Source organism: Larus michahellis, chromosome 26 (assembly GCF_964199755.1).
Source record: "Larus michahellis chromosome 26, bLarMic1.1, whole genome shotgun sequence".
NCBI lineage: Eukaryota > Metazoa > Chordata > Aves > Charadriiformes > Laridae > Larus > Larus michahellis.
In genome coordinates this window covers 2,703,108-2,718,082 of record NC_133921.1, presented here as the reverse complement: position 1 = coordinate 2,718,082, position 14,975 = coordinate 2,703,108, and the positions used below count along the sequence as shown (strand labels likewise).

Genomic DNA, 14,975 nt, shown 5'->3' with positions numbered 1-14,975 from the left:
AAATTGGGGGGGGGGGCTGGGGGGGGTCTAGAGGGGTCTGAAGATGTTTGGGGGGGTCTGATGGGGTCCGGGGGGTGTCCGGGGGGGGGGGGGTTTAGGTGGGGTCTGGGGGGGTCTAGAGGGTTCCTGGGGGGTCCTAGGGGGGGGGCGTGTCTAAGGGGGTTGGGGGGGGGGTCTGGGGGGGTCTGGAGGAGCCGGGGGGGGTCTGGGGGGGTCTAGAGGGCTCCTGGGGGGTCCTGGGGGGGTTGTCTAAGGGGGTTTGGGGGGGGTCTGGGGGGGTCTGATGGGGTCCGGGGGGGTCCGGGGGGGGGGGGTTTAGATGGGGTCTGGGGGGGTCTAGAGGGCTCCTGGGGGGTCCTGGGGGGGGGGTGTCTAAGGGGGTTTGGGGGGGGGTCTGGGGGGGTCTGGAGGAGCCTGGGGGGGTCTGGGGAGGTTTGGGGGGGGGTCCAGAGGGGTTCAGGGGGGGTCTGGGGGGGGGTGTGTCAAATTGGGGGGGGGGGGGGGGCAGGAGGGGTCTGAAGATGTTTGGGGGGGTCTGGAGGGTCCGAGGGGGTCTGGGGGGGTCGGGGGGTTTGAGGGAGTTTGGGGGGGGGTCTAGGGGGGGTCCGGGGGGGGGGGTCGGTAAGTGTGTGTGTGTCCCCCCCCCGCAGGTTCGTGTGCGCCCACCTCCCCAACCAGGTGCTGGAGAGCATCAGCCTCATCGACACCCCCGGCATCCTCTCGGGGGCCAAGCAGCGCGTCAGCCGCGGTGAGGGGGGGCGCGGGGGGGGGCACGGGGAGGGGGGGGGCACCGCACACACCCCCCCCCCCCCCCCCGCCACACACACACACACACACACCCCCCCGCAGCCGGGGGCGCTAAATGGGGGGGGGGGGAGGTGTAAAGGGGGGAAATGGGGGGGGAAAGTGGGGTGTAAATGGCGGGGGGGGGGGGGGGGAGGTGTAATCGGGGGGGGGGGGGGAGGTGTAGTGGGGGGGGCACAAAAAAGGGGGGGGTGAGGGGGAAACGGGGGGGTTCTGGGGGGTAAATTGGGGGGTAAAGGGGGGGGTGAGGTGTAAGGGGGTGTAAATGGGGGGGGAGGTGTAAAGGGGGGACATGGGGGGGTCCTGGGGGGGCGAAGCGGGGTGTAAATGGGGGGGGGGGGGTGAGGTGTAAGGGGTGTAAATGGAGGGGGGTGTAAAGGGGGGACATGGGGGGGTCCTGGGGGGGCAAAGCGGGGTGTAAATGGGGGGGGGGTGTGAGGTGTAAGGGGGTGTAAATGGGGGGGGTGAGGTGTAATTGGGGGGGGCACAAAAAGGGGGGGGGTGTAAAGGAGGAAAATAGGGGGGTCCGGGCGGGGTGAAGTGGGGTGTAAATGGGGGGGGGGGGGGGTGAGGTGTAAGGGGTGTAAATGGGGGGGTGAGGTGTAATTGGGGGGGGGCGGGCACAAAAAAGGGCGGGGGGGGCGAGGTGTAAAGGGGGGAAATGGGGGGGGTTCCTGGGGGGGGTAAAATGGGGTGTAAATGGGGGGGGGGGGGGGGCATGAAACGGGGGGGCCAAATCGGGGTGTAAACGGGGCGGTGGGGTGTAAATGGGGGGGGGGCGAGGTGTAAGGGGGGGTAAATGGGCGGGGGGGGGAAGGGAATAGGGGGTCCCTGCAGCCAAGTTCCCAGGCCTTGCCCCCCCCCCCGGCCCCCCCCCCGCCCCCCCCCCCGTTTTCCGTCCCCACCCCAGAACCCGCGGCCGCTGCCAGGAGCCGCTGCCAAGGGCGGGGGGGGGGCGCGGGGGGGGGGGGGGGGGGGGGCTGGATTTGGGCCGTTTCGGCTGGAAATGGGGGGGGTTGGAGAAAAAAGGGGGGGGGGGGGAAGAGGGGGGGGGTGGGAAAAAGGGAGGGGGTGGGAAAATTGAGGGGGGGGGGTGGGAAAAAGGGCGCGGGGGGGGGGGGGGAAGGGCTGGATCGAGGCCACGTTCCCGGCCCGGGGCGGGGGGGGGGGGGGGGGGGGCACAAAGCGCGGGGGGGGGGACACACAAAGGGGGGGGCCAAGGGCCGGGGGGGGGGGCACAGGGATGGGGCCTTTGGGGATTTTTCGCCGCTTTTTCCTTTTTTGGTGCTTTTTTCGGGCGCTCGCGGCCGCCGGCGGCGGGGGGGGCGGGGGGGGGGGAGCGGGAGCGGGAGCGGGATCCGGATCGGGATTGGGATCGGGGTCGGGAACGGGGGGGGATTGGGGGGGGATTGGGGTCAGAGTCAGGATTGGGATCAGGGTCGGGGTCGGGATCAGGGTCGGGATTGGGATTGGGATCAGGGTCGGGATCAGGGTCGGGATCAGGGTGGGATCGGGATCAGGGTCAGGATTGGGGGGATTGGGGTCAGGACTGGGGTGGGATTGAGACTGGGATCAGGGTTGGGATTGGGATTGGGATCAGGGTGGGATCGGGACTGGGATCAGGGTCAGGATTAGGGTTGGGATCAGGGTGGGATCAGCATCAGGATCAGGGTGGGATCGGGACTGGGATCAGGGTCAGGATCAGGGTCGGGATCAGGGTGGGATCAGCATCAGGATCAGGGTGGGATCGGGACTGGGATCAGGGTCGGGATTGGGATCAGGGTGGGATCGGGACTGGGATCAGGGTCAGGATTAGGGTTGGGATCGGGGTGGGATTGGGATCAGGATCAGGATCAGGGTCGGGATCAGGGTGGGATCAGCATCAGGATCAGGGTGGGATCGGGACTGGGATCAGGGTCGGGATTGGGATTGGGATCAGGGTGGGATTGGGATCAGGGTCAGGATCAGGGTCAGTATCAGGGTGGGATCAGGATCAGGGTCAGGATTGGGGGGATTGGGATTGGGATTGGGGTGGGATCGAGACTGGGATCAGGGTTGGGATCAGGGTGGGATCGGCATCAGGATGAGGGTGGGATCGTGAATGGGATCAGCATCAGGATTAGGGTTGGGATCGGGGTGGGATTGGGATCAGGGTCGGGATCAGGGTGGGATCAGGATTGGGGTCAGGATTGGGGGAATTGGGATTGGGATCGGGATCAGGGTGGGATTGGGACTGGGATCAGGGTCAGGATTAGGGTTGGGATCGGGGTCGGGATCGGGGTGGGACTGGGGTGGGATCGGGATCAGGGTCGGGATCAGGGTTGAATTTGGGGAATGGGGTTGGGATCAGGGTCAGGGTCGGGATTGGGGTCAGGACTGGGATAAGGGTCAGGATCGGGGCCACGGCCGGGGTCGGAATTGGGGTTGGGATTGGGGTTAAATTTGGGATTCGGGTTGGGATTGGGGATAGTTGGGGTTGGGGTGGGGGTTGGGGTTGGATTTTGGGGTCAGGGTTGGGATTGGGGTTGGATTGCGGGATTCCAGTTGGGATTGGGGTTGGATTTTGGGATTCTATTTCAGATTAGGGTTGGATTTTGGGATCGAGGTCAGGATTGGGGTTGGATTTTGGGGTTCCGGTTGGGATTAGGGTCGGGTTTGAGGTTGGGATTGGGGTTGGATTTTGTGGTCAGGGTTGGGATTAGAGATGGATTTTGGGCTTCCAGTTGGGATTAGGGCTGGATTTTGGCATTCCGGTTGGGATTAGGGTTGGATTTTAAGGATGGGATCGGGATTGGATTTTGGGATTCCAGTTGGGATTATGGCGGGATTTTGAGGATGGGATCGGGGTTGGATTTGGGGGTTCCGGTTGGGATTAGGGCTGGATTTTGAGGATGGGATTAGGATCGGGGTTGGATTTTGGGCTTCCAGTTGGGACTGGGGCTGGATTTTGGGATTCCGGTTGGGATTAGGGTTGGATTTTGAGGTCAGGATCGGGATTGGGGTTGGATTTTGGGCTTCCAGTTGGGATAAGGGTTGGATTTTGGGATTCCAGTTGGGATTACGGGTAGGATTTTGACGTTGGGATTGGGACTGGGGTTGGATTTTGGGCTTCCAGTTGGGATTGGGGTTGGGTTTGAGGATGGGATCGGGATTGGATTTTGGGCTTCCAGTTGGGATTAGGGCTGGATTTTGGCATTCCGGTTGGGATTAGGGTTGGATTTTGAGGTTGAGACTGGGATCGGGGTTGGATTTTGGGCTTCCAGTTGGGATTAGGGCTGGATTTTGGGATTCCGGTTGGGATTAGGGTTGGATTTTGAGGTCGGGATCTGGATCGGGGTTGGATTTTGGGCTTCCAGTTGGGATTAGGGCTGGATTTTGGGATTCTGGTTGGGATTAGGGTTGGATTTGGGGATTCTGGTTGGGATTAGGGTTGGATTTTGAGGTCGGGATCTGGATCGAGGTTGGATTTTGGGATTCCGGTTGGGATTAGGGTTGGATTTTGAGGTCGGGATCAGGATCGGGGTTGGATTTTGGGCTTCCAGTTGGGATTAGGGCTGGATTTTGGGATTCTGGTTGGGATTAGGGTTGGATTTGGGGATTCTGGTTGGGATTAGGGTTGGATTTTGAGGTCGGGATCAGGATCGGGGTTGGATTTTGGGATTCCGGTTGGGATTAGGGTTGGATTTTGAGGATGGGATCGGGATTGCGGTTGGATTTTGGGCTTCCAATTGGGATTAGGGCTGGATTTTGGGATTCCGGTTGGGATTAGGGTTGGATTTGGGGATTCCGGTTGGGATTAGGGTTGGATTTTGAGGTCGGGATCTGGATCGGGGTTGGATTTTGGGCTTCCGGTTGGGATTAGGGCTGGATTTTGGGATTCCAGTTGGGATTTGGGGATTCTGGTTGGGATTAGGGTTGGATTTTGAGGTCGGGATCAGGATCGGGGTTGGATTTTGGGCTTCCAGTTGGGATTAGGGCTGGATTTTGGGATTCCGGTTGGGATTAGGGTTGGATTTTGAGGATGGCATCGGGATTGCGGTTGGATTTTGGCCTTCCAGTTGGGATTAGGGCTGGATTTTGGGACTCCGCTTGGGATTAGGGTTGGATTTTGAGATCGGGATCGGGATCCCGCTGGGGTCCGGGGGTTCCGCCTGCTCTCCAGGACGGCGCTGGGTTTGGGCTGGGGATTCGCCGGGGGATTCGGGATTCCCCCCCCCCCCCCCCCAATTTATCCCATCTCCCACCCCCTTTTTTTTTCCGCCCCCTTTTTTTTTCCGCCCCCTTTTTTTTCCGTGCCCCCCCCCCGGCCCCAGGCTACGACTTCCCGGCGGTGCTGCAGTGGTTCGCCGAGCGCGTGGACCTCATCATCCTCCTCTTCGACGCCCACAAGCTGGAGATCTCCGACGAATTCTCGGAAGCCATCCGGGCCCTCAAGGGCAACGAGGATAAAATCCGGGTGGTCCTCAACAAAGCCGACGGGGTGGAGACCCAGCAGCTGATGCGCGTCTATGGGGCGCTGATGTGGGGCCTGGGCAAGGTCTTCGACACCCCCGAGGTGCTGAGGGTCTTCATCGGGTCCTTCTGGGCCCAGCCCCTCCTGGTCCCCGACAACCGGCGCCTCTTCGAGCTGGAGGAGCAGGATCTGTTCCAGGAGATCCAGAACCTGCCCCGGAACGCCGCCCTCCGCAAGCTCAACGACCTCGTCAAACGCGCCCGTCTCGTCAGGGTGAGCCGGGGGGGGGGCAGCGGGGGGACGCGGGGGGGAAGGGGGCGAGGGGGGGCTCTGGGGATCAGTGGGGCCGGCGGCGGGCACCAGGACTCCGTGGGGTTCTCCAGGGATCAATGGGGGACCAGGAATCCATGGGGATCTCCATGGATCAATGGGGCACCAGGACTCCTTGGGGTTCTCCAGGGATCAATGGGGCACCAGGACTCCTTGGGGTTCTCCAGGGATCAGTGGGGCACCAGGACTCCTTGGGGTTCTCCAGGGATCTATGGGGGACCAGGAATCCGTGGGGTTCTCCAGGGATCAATGGGGCACCAGGAATCCATGGGGTTCTCCAGGGATCAATGGGGCACCAGGACTCCTTGGGGTTCTCCAGGGATCAGTGGGGCACCAGCAATCCGTGGGGTTCTCCAGGGATCTATGGGGCACCAGGACTCCTTGGGGTTCTCCAGGGATCTATGGGGCACCAGGAATCCATGGGGTTCTCCAGGGATCAGTGGGGCACCAGCAATCCGTGGGGTTCTCCAGGGATCTATGGGGCACCAGGACTCCTTGGGGTTCTCCATGGATCTATGGGGCACCAGGACTCCTTGGGGTTCTCCAGGGATCTATGGGGCAGGAGGACTCCTTGGGGTTCTCCAGGGATCAATGGGGCACCAGGAATCCGTGGGGTTCTCCAGGGATCTATGGGGCACCAGGAATCCGTGGGGTTCTCCAGGGATCTATGGGGCACCAGGACTCCTTGGTGTTCTCCAGGGATCAGTGGGGCACCAGGACTCCTTGGGGTTCTCCAGGGATCAGTGGGGCACCAGGACTCCTTGGGGTTCTCCAGGGATCTATGGGGGACCAGGAATCCATGGGGTTCTCCAGGGATCAGTGGGGCACCAGGACTCCTTGGTGTTCTCCAGGGATCAGTGGGGCACCAGGACTCCTTGGGGTTCTCCAGGGATCTATGGGGCACCAGGACTCCTTGGGGTTCTCCAGGGATCAATGGGGCACCAGGAATCCATGGGGTTCTCCAGGGATCAATGGGGCACCAGGAATCCATGGCGTTCTCCATGGATCAGTGGGGCACCATGACTCCTTGGGGTTCTCCAGGGATCAGTGGGGCACCAGGAATCCATGGGGTTCTCCAGGGATCAGTGGGGCATCAGGATTCCTTGGGGTTCTCCAGGGATCAGTGGGGCACCAGGACTCCTTGGGGTTCTCCAGGGATCAATGGGGCACCAGGAATCCGTGGGGTTCTCCAGGGATCTATGGGGCACCAGGAATCCGTGGGGTTCTCCAGGGATCTATGGGGCACCAGGACTCCTTGGTGTTCTCCAGGGATCAGTGGGGCACCAGGACTCCTTGGGGTTCTCCAGGGATCAGTGGGGCACCAGGACTCCTTGGGGTTCTCCAGGGATCTATGGGGGACCAGGAATCCATGGGGTTCTCCAGGGATCAGTGGGGCACCAGGACTCCTTGGTGTTCTCCAGGGATCAGTGGGGCACCAGGACTCCTTGGGGTTCTCCAGGGATCTATGGGGCACCAGGACTCCTTGGGGTTCTCCAGGGATCAATGGGGCACCAGGAATCCATGGGGTTCTCCAGGGATCAATGGGGCACCAGGAATCCATGGCGTTCTCCATGGATCAGTGGGGCACCATGACTCCTTGGGGTTCTCCAGGGATCAGTGGGGCACCAGGAATCCATGGGGTTCTCCAGGGATCAGTGGGGCATCAGGATTCCTTGGGGTTCTCCAGGGATCAGTGGGGCACCAGGACTCCTTGGGGTTCTCCAGGGATCAATGGGGCACCAGGAATCCGTGGGGTTCTCCAGGGATCTATGGGGCACCAGGAATCCGTGGGGTTCTCCAGGGATCTATGGGGCACCAGGACTCCTTGGTGTTCTCCAGGGATCAGTGGGGCACCAGGACTCCTTGGGGTTCTCCAGGGATCAGTGGGGCACCAGGACTCCTTGGGGTTCTCCAGGGATCTATGGGGGACCAGGAATCCATGGGGTTCTCCAGGGATCAGTGGGGCACCAGGACTCCTTGGTGTTCTCCAGGGATCAGTGGGGCACCAGGACTCCTTGGGGTTCTCCAGGGATCTATGGGGCACCAGGACTCCTTGGGGTTCTCCAGGGATCAATGGGGCACCAGGAATCCATGGGGTTCTCCAGGGATCAATGGGGCACCAGGAATCCATGGCGTTCTCCATGGATCAGTGGGGCACCATGACTCCTTGGGGTTCTCCAGGGATCAGTGGGGCACCAGGAATCCATGGGGTTCTCCAGGGATCAGTGGGGCATCAGGATTCCTTGGGGTTCTCCAGGGATCAGTGGGGCACCAGGACTCCTTGGGGTTCTCCAGGGATCAGTGGGGCACCAGGACTCCTTGGGGTTCTCCAGGGATCTATGGGGCACCAGGACTCCTTGGGGTTCTCCAGGGATCAATGGGGCACCAGGAATCCATGGGGTTCTCCAGGGATCTATGGGGCACCAGCAATCCGTGGGGTTCTCCAGGGATCAGTGGGGCACCAGCAATCCGTGGGGTTCTCCAGGGATCAATGGGGCACCAGGACTCCTTGGGGTTCTCCAGGGATCAGTGGGGCACCAGGACTCCTTGGGGTTCTCCAGGGATCAATGGGGCACCAGGGCTCCTTGGGGTTCTCCAGGGATCAATGGGGCACCAGGACTCCTTGGGGTTCTCCAGGGATCAATGGGGCACCAGGACTCCTTGGGGTTCTCCAGGGATCTATGGGGCACCAGGACTCCTTGGGGTTCTCCAGGGATCAATGGGGCACCAGGAATCCATGGGGTTCTCCAGGGATCAATGGGGCACCAGGAATCCATGGCGTTCTCCATGGATCAGTGGGGCACCATGACTCCTTGGGGTTCTCCAGGGATCAGTGGGGCACCAGGAATCCATGGGGTTCTCCAGGGATCAGTGGGGCATCAGGATTCCTTGGGGTTCTCCAGGGATCAGTGGGGCACCAGGACTCCTTGGGGTTCTCCAGGGATCTATGGGGCACCAGGACTCCTTGGGGTTCTCCAGGGATCAATGGGGCACCAGGAATCCATGGGGTTCTCCAGGGATCTATGGGGCACCAGCAATCCGTGGGGTTCTCCAGGGATCAGTGGGGCACCAGCAATCCGTGGGGTTCTCCAGGGATCAATGGGGCACCAGGACTCCTTGGGGTTCTCCAGGGATCAGTGGGGCACCAGGACTCCTTGGGGTTCTCCAGGGATCAATGGGGCACCAGGGCTCCTTGGGGTTCTCCAGGGATCAATGGGGCACCAGGACTCCTTGGGGTTCTCCAGGGATCTATGGGGCAGGAGGACTCCTTGGGGTTCTCCAGGGATCAATGGGGCACCAGTACTCCTTGGGGTTCCCCATGGATCAATGGGGCACCAGGAATCCGTGGGGTTCTCCAGGGATCAATGGGGCACCAGGACTCCTTGGGGTTCTCCAGGGATCTATGGGGCACCAGGACTCCTTGGGGTTCTCCAGGGATCTATGGGGGACCAGGAATCCATGGGGATCTCCATGGATCAATGGGGCACCAGGACTCCTTGGGGTTCTCCAGGGATCTATGGGGCACCAGCAATCCGTGGCGTTCTCCATGGATCAATGGGGCACCAGGAATCCATGGGGTTCTCCAGGGATCAATGGGGCACCAGGAAGCCATGGGGATCTCCAGGGATCAATGGGGCACCAGGACTCCTTGGGGTTCTCCAGGGATCAATGGGGCACCAGGAATCCGTGGGGTTCTCCAGGGATCTATGGGGCACCAGGAATCCGTGGGGTTCTCCAGGGATCTATGGGGCACCAGGACTCCTTGGGGTTCTCCAGGGATCAATGGGGCACCAGGAATCCTTGGGGTTCCCCATGGATCTATGGGGCAGGAGGACTCCTTGGGGTTCTCCAGGGATCTATGGGGCACCAGGACTCCTTGGGGTTCCCCACGGATCTGTGGGGCAGTGGGAGCCGGAGCTGTGGGCCCCCGGCCGCCTCCCACACCGTCCCCGTTGCCGGGGGGGGGGGCAGAGGGTGACGTGTCCCCCCCCATCCCGTGCCCGCCCCCGTCAGGGGGTTCCCGTGGGGCGGCGCCTTCCGCCCGTTAATGACCCAGTGATTAAGGTCCGTCCCCCCCCTCCCTGCCCCACACCCCCCACGGCGGGGGGTGACGTTATTCCCGGGCCCCCCCTTTCCCCCCCCCCCTCCGCCCCCGGCACCGGCCTTATCGCATCCGGCCACCTGCGGCCACCGCGTCCGCCCGGGAACGCACGGGAACGGGATGGGATGGGATGGGATGGGACTGGGAGGGACTGGGAGGGACTGGGATGGGGTGGGATGGGGGGCGGTGGGGTGGGATGTCCCCCTGTGGCCCCACGCCCCCCGTGCCCCCCATGACCCCGTGTGTCCCCATGACCCCTTGTGTCCCCCCATGACCCCGTGCCCCCCATGTCCCCCCGTGCCCCTGAGCCCCCCATCGCCCCCCGTGACCCCCATGTCCCCTGTGACCCCCGTGACCCTGTGTCCCCCCATGCCCCCTGTGCCCCCGTGTCCCCCCGTACCCCCCATGTTCCCCCATGCCCCCCGTGACCCCATGCCCCGTGTCCCCCCATGTCCCCTGTGACCCCGTGTCCCCCCATGACCCCGTCGCCCCATCACCCCCCATGACCCCGTGTCCCCCTGTGTCCCCCGTGACCCTGTGTCCCCCCATGCCCCCTGTGACCCCGTGTCCCCCCGTGCCCCCCATGCCCCTGTGTCCCCCATGTCCCCCCGTGCCCCCGTGTCCCCCCATGCCCCCCGTGACCCCATGTCCCCCCATGTCCCCCCATGCCCTCCGTGACCCCGTGTCCCCCCATGACCCTGTGTCCCCCCATCGCCCTCCATGACCCCATTGCCCCCCGTGTCCCCCCGTGACCCCATGCCCCCCATGCCCTCCTGTCCCCCCACTGCCCCCCGTGTCCCCCATTGCCCCCCCATGCCCCCTGTGACCCCGTGTCCCCCCATGCCCCCGTGTCCCCCCATTGCCCCCCCATGCCCCCTGTGGCCCCGTGTCCCTCCATGCTCCCATGTCCCCCATGGCCCCCCATGCCCCCGTGTCCTCCGTGTCCCCCCATGCCCCCCGTGCCCCCGTGTCCCCCCATTGCCCCCCGTGACCCCATGTCCCCCCGTGTCCCCCGTGTCCCCCCATTGCCCCCTGTGACCCCGAGTCCCCCCATGCCCCCCTGTCCCCCCATTGCCCCCCCATGCCCCCTGTGGCCCCGTGTCCCCCCATGCTCCCATGTCCCCCCATGGCCCCCCATGCCCCCGTGTCCCCCGTGTCCCCCCATTGCCCCCCGTGACCCCATGTCCCCCCGTGTCCCCCCATTGCCCCCCGTGACCCCATGTCCCCCTGTGGCCCCGTGTCCCCCCATGCTCCCATGGCCCCCCATGCCCCCGTGTCCCCCCATGGCCCGCCGTGACCCCGTGTCCCGCCGTGCCCCCGTCGCCCCCCAGGTGCACGCGCACATCCTGGGGGCCCTGCGGCAGGCCATGCCGGCGGTGTTCGGGAAGGAGAGCCGGAAGCGGCAGCTCATCGCCCACCTGCCCCTGCTCTTCGCCCGCATCCAGCTGGAGCAGCACCTGCCCCCCGCCGACTTCCCCGACTGCGCCCGCATGCAGGTGTGGGGCAGGGCCCGACCCACGCCGCTGGGGGGGGCCTGGGGGGGGAGGCTGAGGCCCGGCTCGGGGGGCTGAGCCACGTACTGGGGGGGTCTATTGGGATTCTGACCCCCACACTGGGATGCTGAGCCCCGCACGGGGGTGCTGAGCCCCACACTGGAGGGTCCAGTGGGGTGCTGAGCCCCACACGGGGATGCTGAGCCCCACACTGGGATGCTGACCCCCATACTGGGACGCTGAGCCCCACACTGGGGGGGGTCTGTTGGGCCGCTGAGCCCCACACTGGGATTCTGACCCCCATACTGGGATTCTGACCCCTATACTGGGACGCTGAGCCCCACACTGGGGGGGGTCTATTGGGATTCTGACCCCCACACTGGGATGCTGAGCCCCGCACAGGGGTGCTGAGCCCCACACTGGGATTCTGACCCCCATACTGGGACGCTGAGCCCCACACTGGGGGGGTCTATTGGGATTCTGACCCCCACACTGGGATGCTGAGCCCCGCACGGGGGTGCTGAGCCCCACACTGGAGGGTCCAGTGGGGTGCTGAGCCCCACATGGGGATGCTGAGCCCCACACGGGGGTGCTGAGCCCCACACTGGGGGGTCCAGTGGGGTGCTGAGCCCCACACGGGGATGCTGAGCCCCACACGGGGATGCTGACCCCCATACTGGGAGTCTGAGCCCCACACTGGGGGGGGTCTGTTGGGCCGCTGAGCCCCACACTGGGATTCTGACCCCCATACTGGGATTCTGACCCCTATACTGGGATGCTGAGCCCCACACTGGGGGGGTCTATTGGGATTCTGACCCCCACACTGGGATGCTGAGCCCTGCACAGGGGTGCTGAGCCCCACACTGGGATTCTGACCCCCATACTGGGACGCTGAGCCCCACACTGGGGGGGTCTATTGGGATTCTGACCCCCACACTGGGATGCTGAGCCCCGCACGGGGGTGCTGAGCCCCACACTGGAGGGTCCAGTGGGGTGCTGAGCCCCACATGGGGATGCTGAGCCCCACACGGGGGTGCTGAGCCCCACACTGGGGGGTCCAGTGGGGTGCTGAGCCCCACACGGGGATGCTGAGCCCCACACTGGGATGCTGACCCCCATACTGGGAGTCTGAGCCCCACACTGGGGGGGGTCTGTTGGGCCGCTGAGCCCCACACTGGGATTCTGACCCCCATATTGGGATTCTGACCCCCACACTGGGATGCTGAGCCCCACACTGGGGGTGCTGAGCCCCACACTGAGGGGTCCAGTGGGGTGCTGACCCCCATACTGGGATTCTGACCCCCATACTGGGATGCTGAGCCCCACACTGGGATGCTGAGCCCCACACTGGGGGTGCTGAGCCCCACACTGAGGGGTCCAGTGGGGTGCTGAGCCCCATACTGGGATGCTGAGCCCAACACTGGGGTGCTGAGCCCCATGTTGGGATCCTGCCCCTCAAGCTGGGACACCCATTGGGACGCCGCCCCCCACGTGTGGGTCTCCCTGGAGACCCTGACCCCCACGTTGAGATCCTGACCCCCATGTTGGGGGGCGGGGGGGGTCTGATGGGATGCGAACCCCCCAGCTGAGACATCCATTGGGATGCTGACCCCCATCTCGGGGGCTCCTTGGGGGTCCTGACCCCCACGTTGGGATGCTGACCCCCATCTTGGGGGCTCCCTGGGGGTCCTGACCCCCATGTTGGGATGCTGACCCCCATATTGGGGGCTCCCTGGGGGTCCTGACCCCCATATTGGGGGGGGTCTGATGGGATGCGAACCCCCCAGCTGAGACATCCATTGGGATGCTGACCCCCATCTCGGGGGCTCCTTGGGGGTCCTGACCCCCATGTTGGGATGCTGACCCCCATATCGGGGGGGTCTGATGGGATGTGAACCCCCAAGCTGGGACATGCACTGGGATCCTGACCCCCGCGTTGGGGGGGCTCCATTGGGATGCTGACCCCCATCTCGGGGGCTCCTTGGGGGTCCTGACCCCCACGTTGGGATGCTGACCCCCATCTTGGGGGCTCCCTGGGGGTCCTGACCCCCACGTTGGGGTCCTGACCCTCATATGGGGGGGGGGGGTCTGACGGGACGCGAACCCCCAAGCTGGGACGTGCACTGGGCCGCTGACCCCCGCGTCGGGCCGCCCTCGCCCCTGACCCCCGCTTTTCCGCCCCCCGCCCCACAGGAGCAGCTGCAGGCCCACGACTTCTCCCGCTTCCCCGCTCCCAAGCGGCGGCTGCTGGCGGGGCTGGAGGAGCTGCTGGGGAGCGACATGGCCGCCCTGATGCCGCTGCTGCGGCAGGAGGAGCTGCGGGAACCCCCCCACCCCGGGGTGCAGGGGGGAGCCTTCGAGGGCGCCCGCCAGGGCCCCTTCGGGGTGGGGGAAGAGGAGGAGGAAGACGAGGGGACGGCGGCGGAGGGCGGCGGGGAGGAAGAGGAGGAGTGGGTGGTGACGAAGGACAAAGCCAAGTACGACGAGATCTTCTACGGGGCTGGCGCCGCTGGGGGGGAAGCTGAGCGGGCGGCGGGCGCGGGGCTGGATGGTGAGCAGTAACTTGCCCAGCTCCGTCCTGGGCCGCATCTGGCGCCTGAGCGACGTGGACGGGGACGGATGTTGGACGCCGAGGAGTTCGCCCTGGCCGGCCACCTCATCGGGGCCAAGCTGGAGGGTAGGGGGCTGCCCCCCAACCTGCCTCCCCGCCTCGTGCCCCCCTCCAAGAGGAGGCCCAAGGGCTCGGCCGAGTGAAAGCTGACACCCCCCCCCCCCAAAAAATATGTCCCCTTGAGGCAATAAATGGATGAGAGGATGGAGAAGGCCGTGACTTGTGGGGCTGGGGGTGGTGTAAAAGAGGGAAGGGGGGCTGCCCCCCAACCTGCCCCTCCCCGCCTCGTGCCCCCCTCCAAGAGGAGGCCCAAGGGCTCGGCTGAGTGAAAGCTGACACCCCCCCCCCCCCCCCAAAAATATGTCCCCTTGAGGCAATAAATGGATGAGAGGATGGAGAAGGCCGTGACTTGTGGGGCTGGGGGTGGTGTAAATGAGGGAAGGGGGGGCTGCCCCCCAACCTGTCCCCTCCCGCCTCGTGCCCCCCTCCAAGAGGAGGCCCAAGGGCTCGGCCGAGTGAAAGCTGACACCCCCCCCCCCAAAAATATACCCCCTTGGGGCAATAAATGGATGAGAGGATGGAGGAGGCCGTGACTTGTGGGGCTGGGGTGGTGTAAATGAGGAGGGGGGGCTGCCCCCCAACCTGCCCCCCCCTCCCCGCCTCCAAGCGGCGGCCCAAGGGCTCGGCTGAGTGAAAGCTGACACCCCCCCCCCCAAAATATACACACACACCCCCAAAATATACCCCCTTGGGGCAATAAACGGACGAGAGGATGGAGGAGGCCGTGACTTGTGGGGCTGGGGGTGGTGTAAATGAGGGAAGGGGGGCTGCCCCCCAACCTGCCCCCTCCCCGCCTCGTGCCCCCCCCTCCAAGCGGCGGCCCAAGGGCTCGGCTGAGTGAAAATAGACAACACCCCCCCAAAATATCCACCCGCCCCCCCAGAATATGTCCCCTTGGGGCAATAAACGGACGAGAGGATGGAGGAGGCCGTGACTTGTGGGGCTGGGGGTGGTGTAAATGAGGGAAGGGGGGCTGCCCCCCAACCTGCCCCCTCCCGCCTCGTGCCCCCCCCTCCAAGCGGCGGCCCAAGGGCTCGGCCGAGTGAAAGCTGACACCCCCCCCCCCAAAATATACACACACACCCCCCAAAATATACCCCCTTGGGGCAATAGGGCAATAAA

The 14,975-nt window shown here is 64.5% G+C and overlaps 1 protein-coding gene across 1 annotated transcript in view; it reads left to right on the top strand.

Moving 5' to 3' along the window:
* The window catches only part of LOC141734924 (EH domain-containing protein 2-like), a 15,082-nt gene extending 707 nt beyond the window's left edge, over positions 1 to 14,375 (top strand). The window contains 7 exon segments of the mRNA XM_074567240.1: positions 599 to 748; positions 5,118 to 5,530; positions 11,021 to 11,185; positions 13,376 to 13,678; positions 13,680 to 13,800; positions 13,803 to 13,914; positions 14,291 to 14,375. Of these exon segments, the coding sequence (XP_074423341.1) occupies positions 599 to 748; positions 5,118 to 5,530; positions 11,021 to 11,185; positions 13,376 to 13,678; positions 13,680 to 13,800; positions 13,803 to 13,914; positions 14,291 to 14,312 (1,286 nt within the window). The 3' untranslated portion in view covers positions 14,313 to 14,375.
* Positions 14,376 to 14,975: the final 600 nt, after the last annotated feature.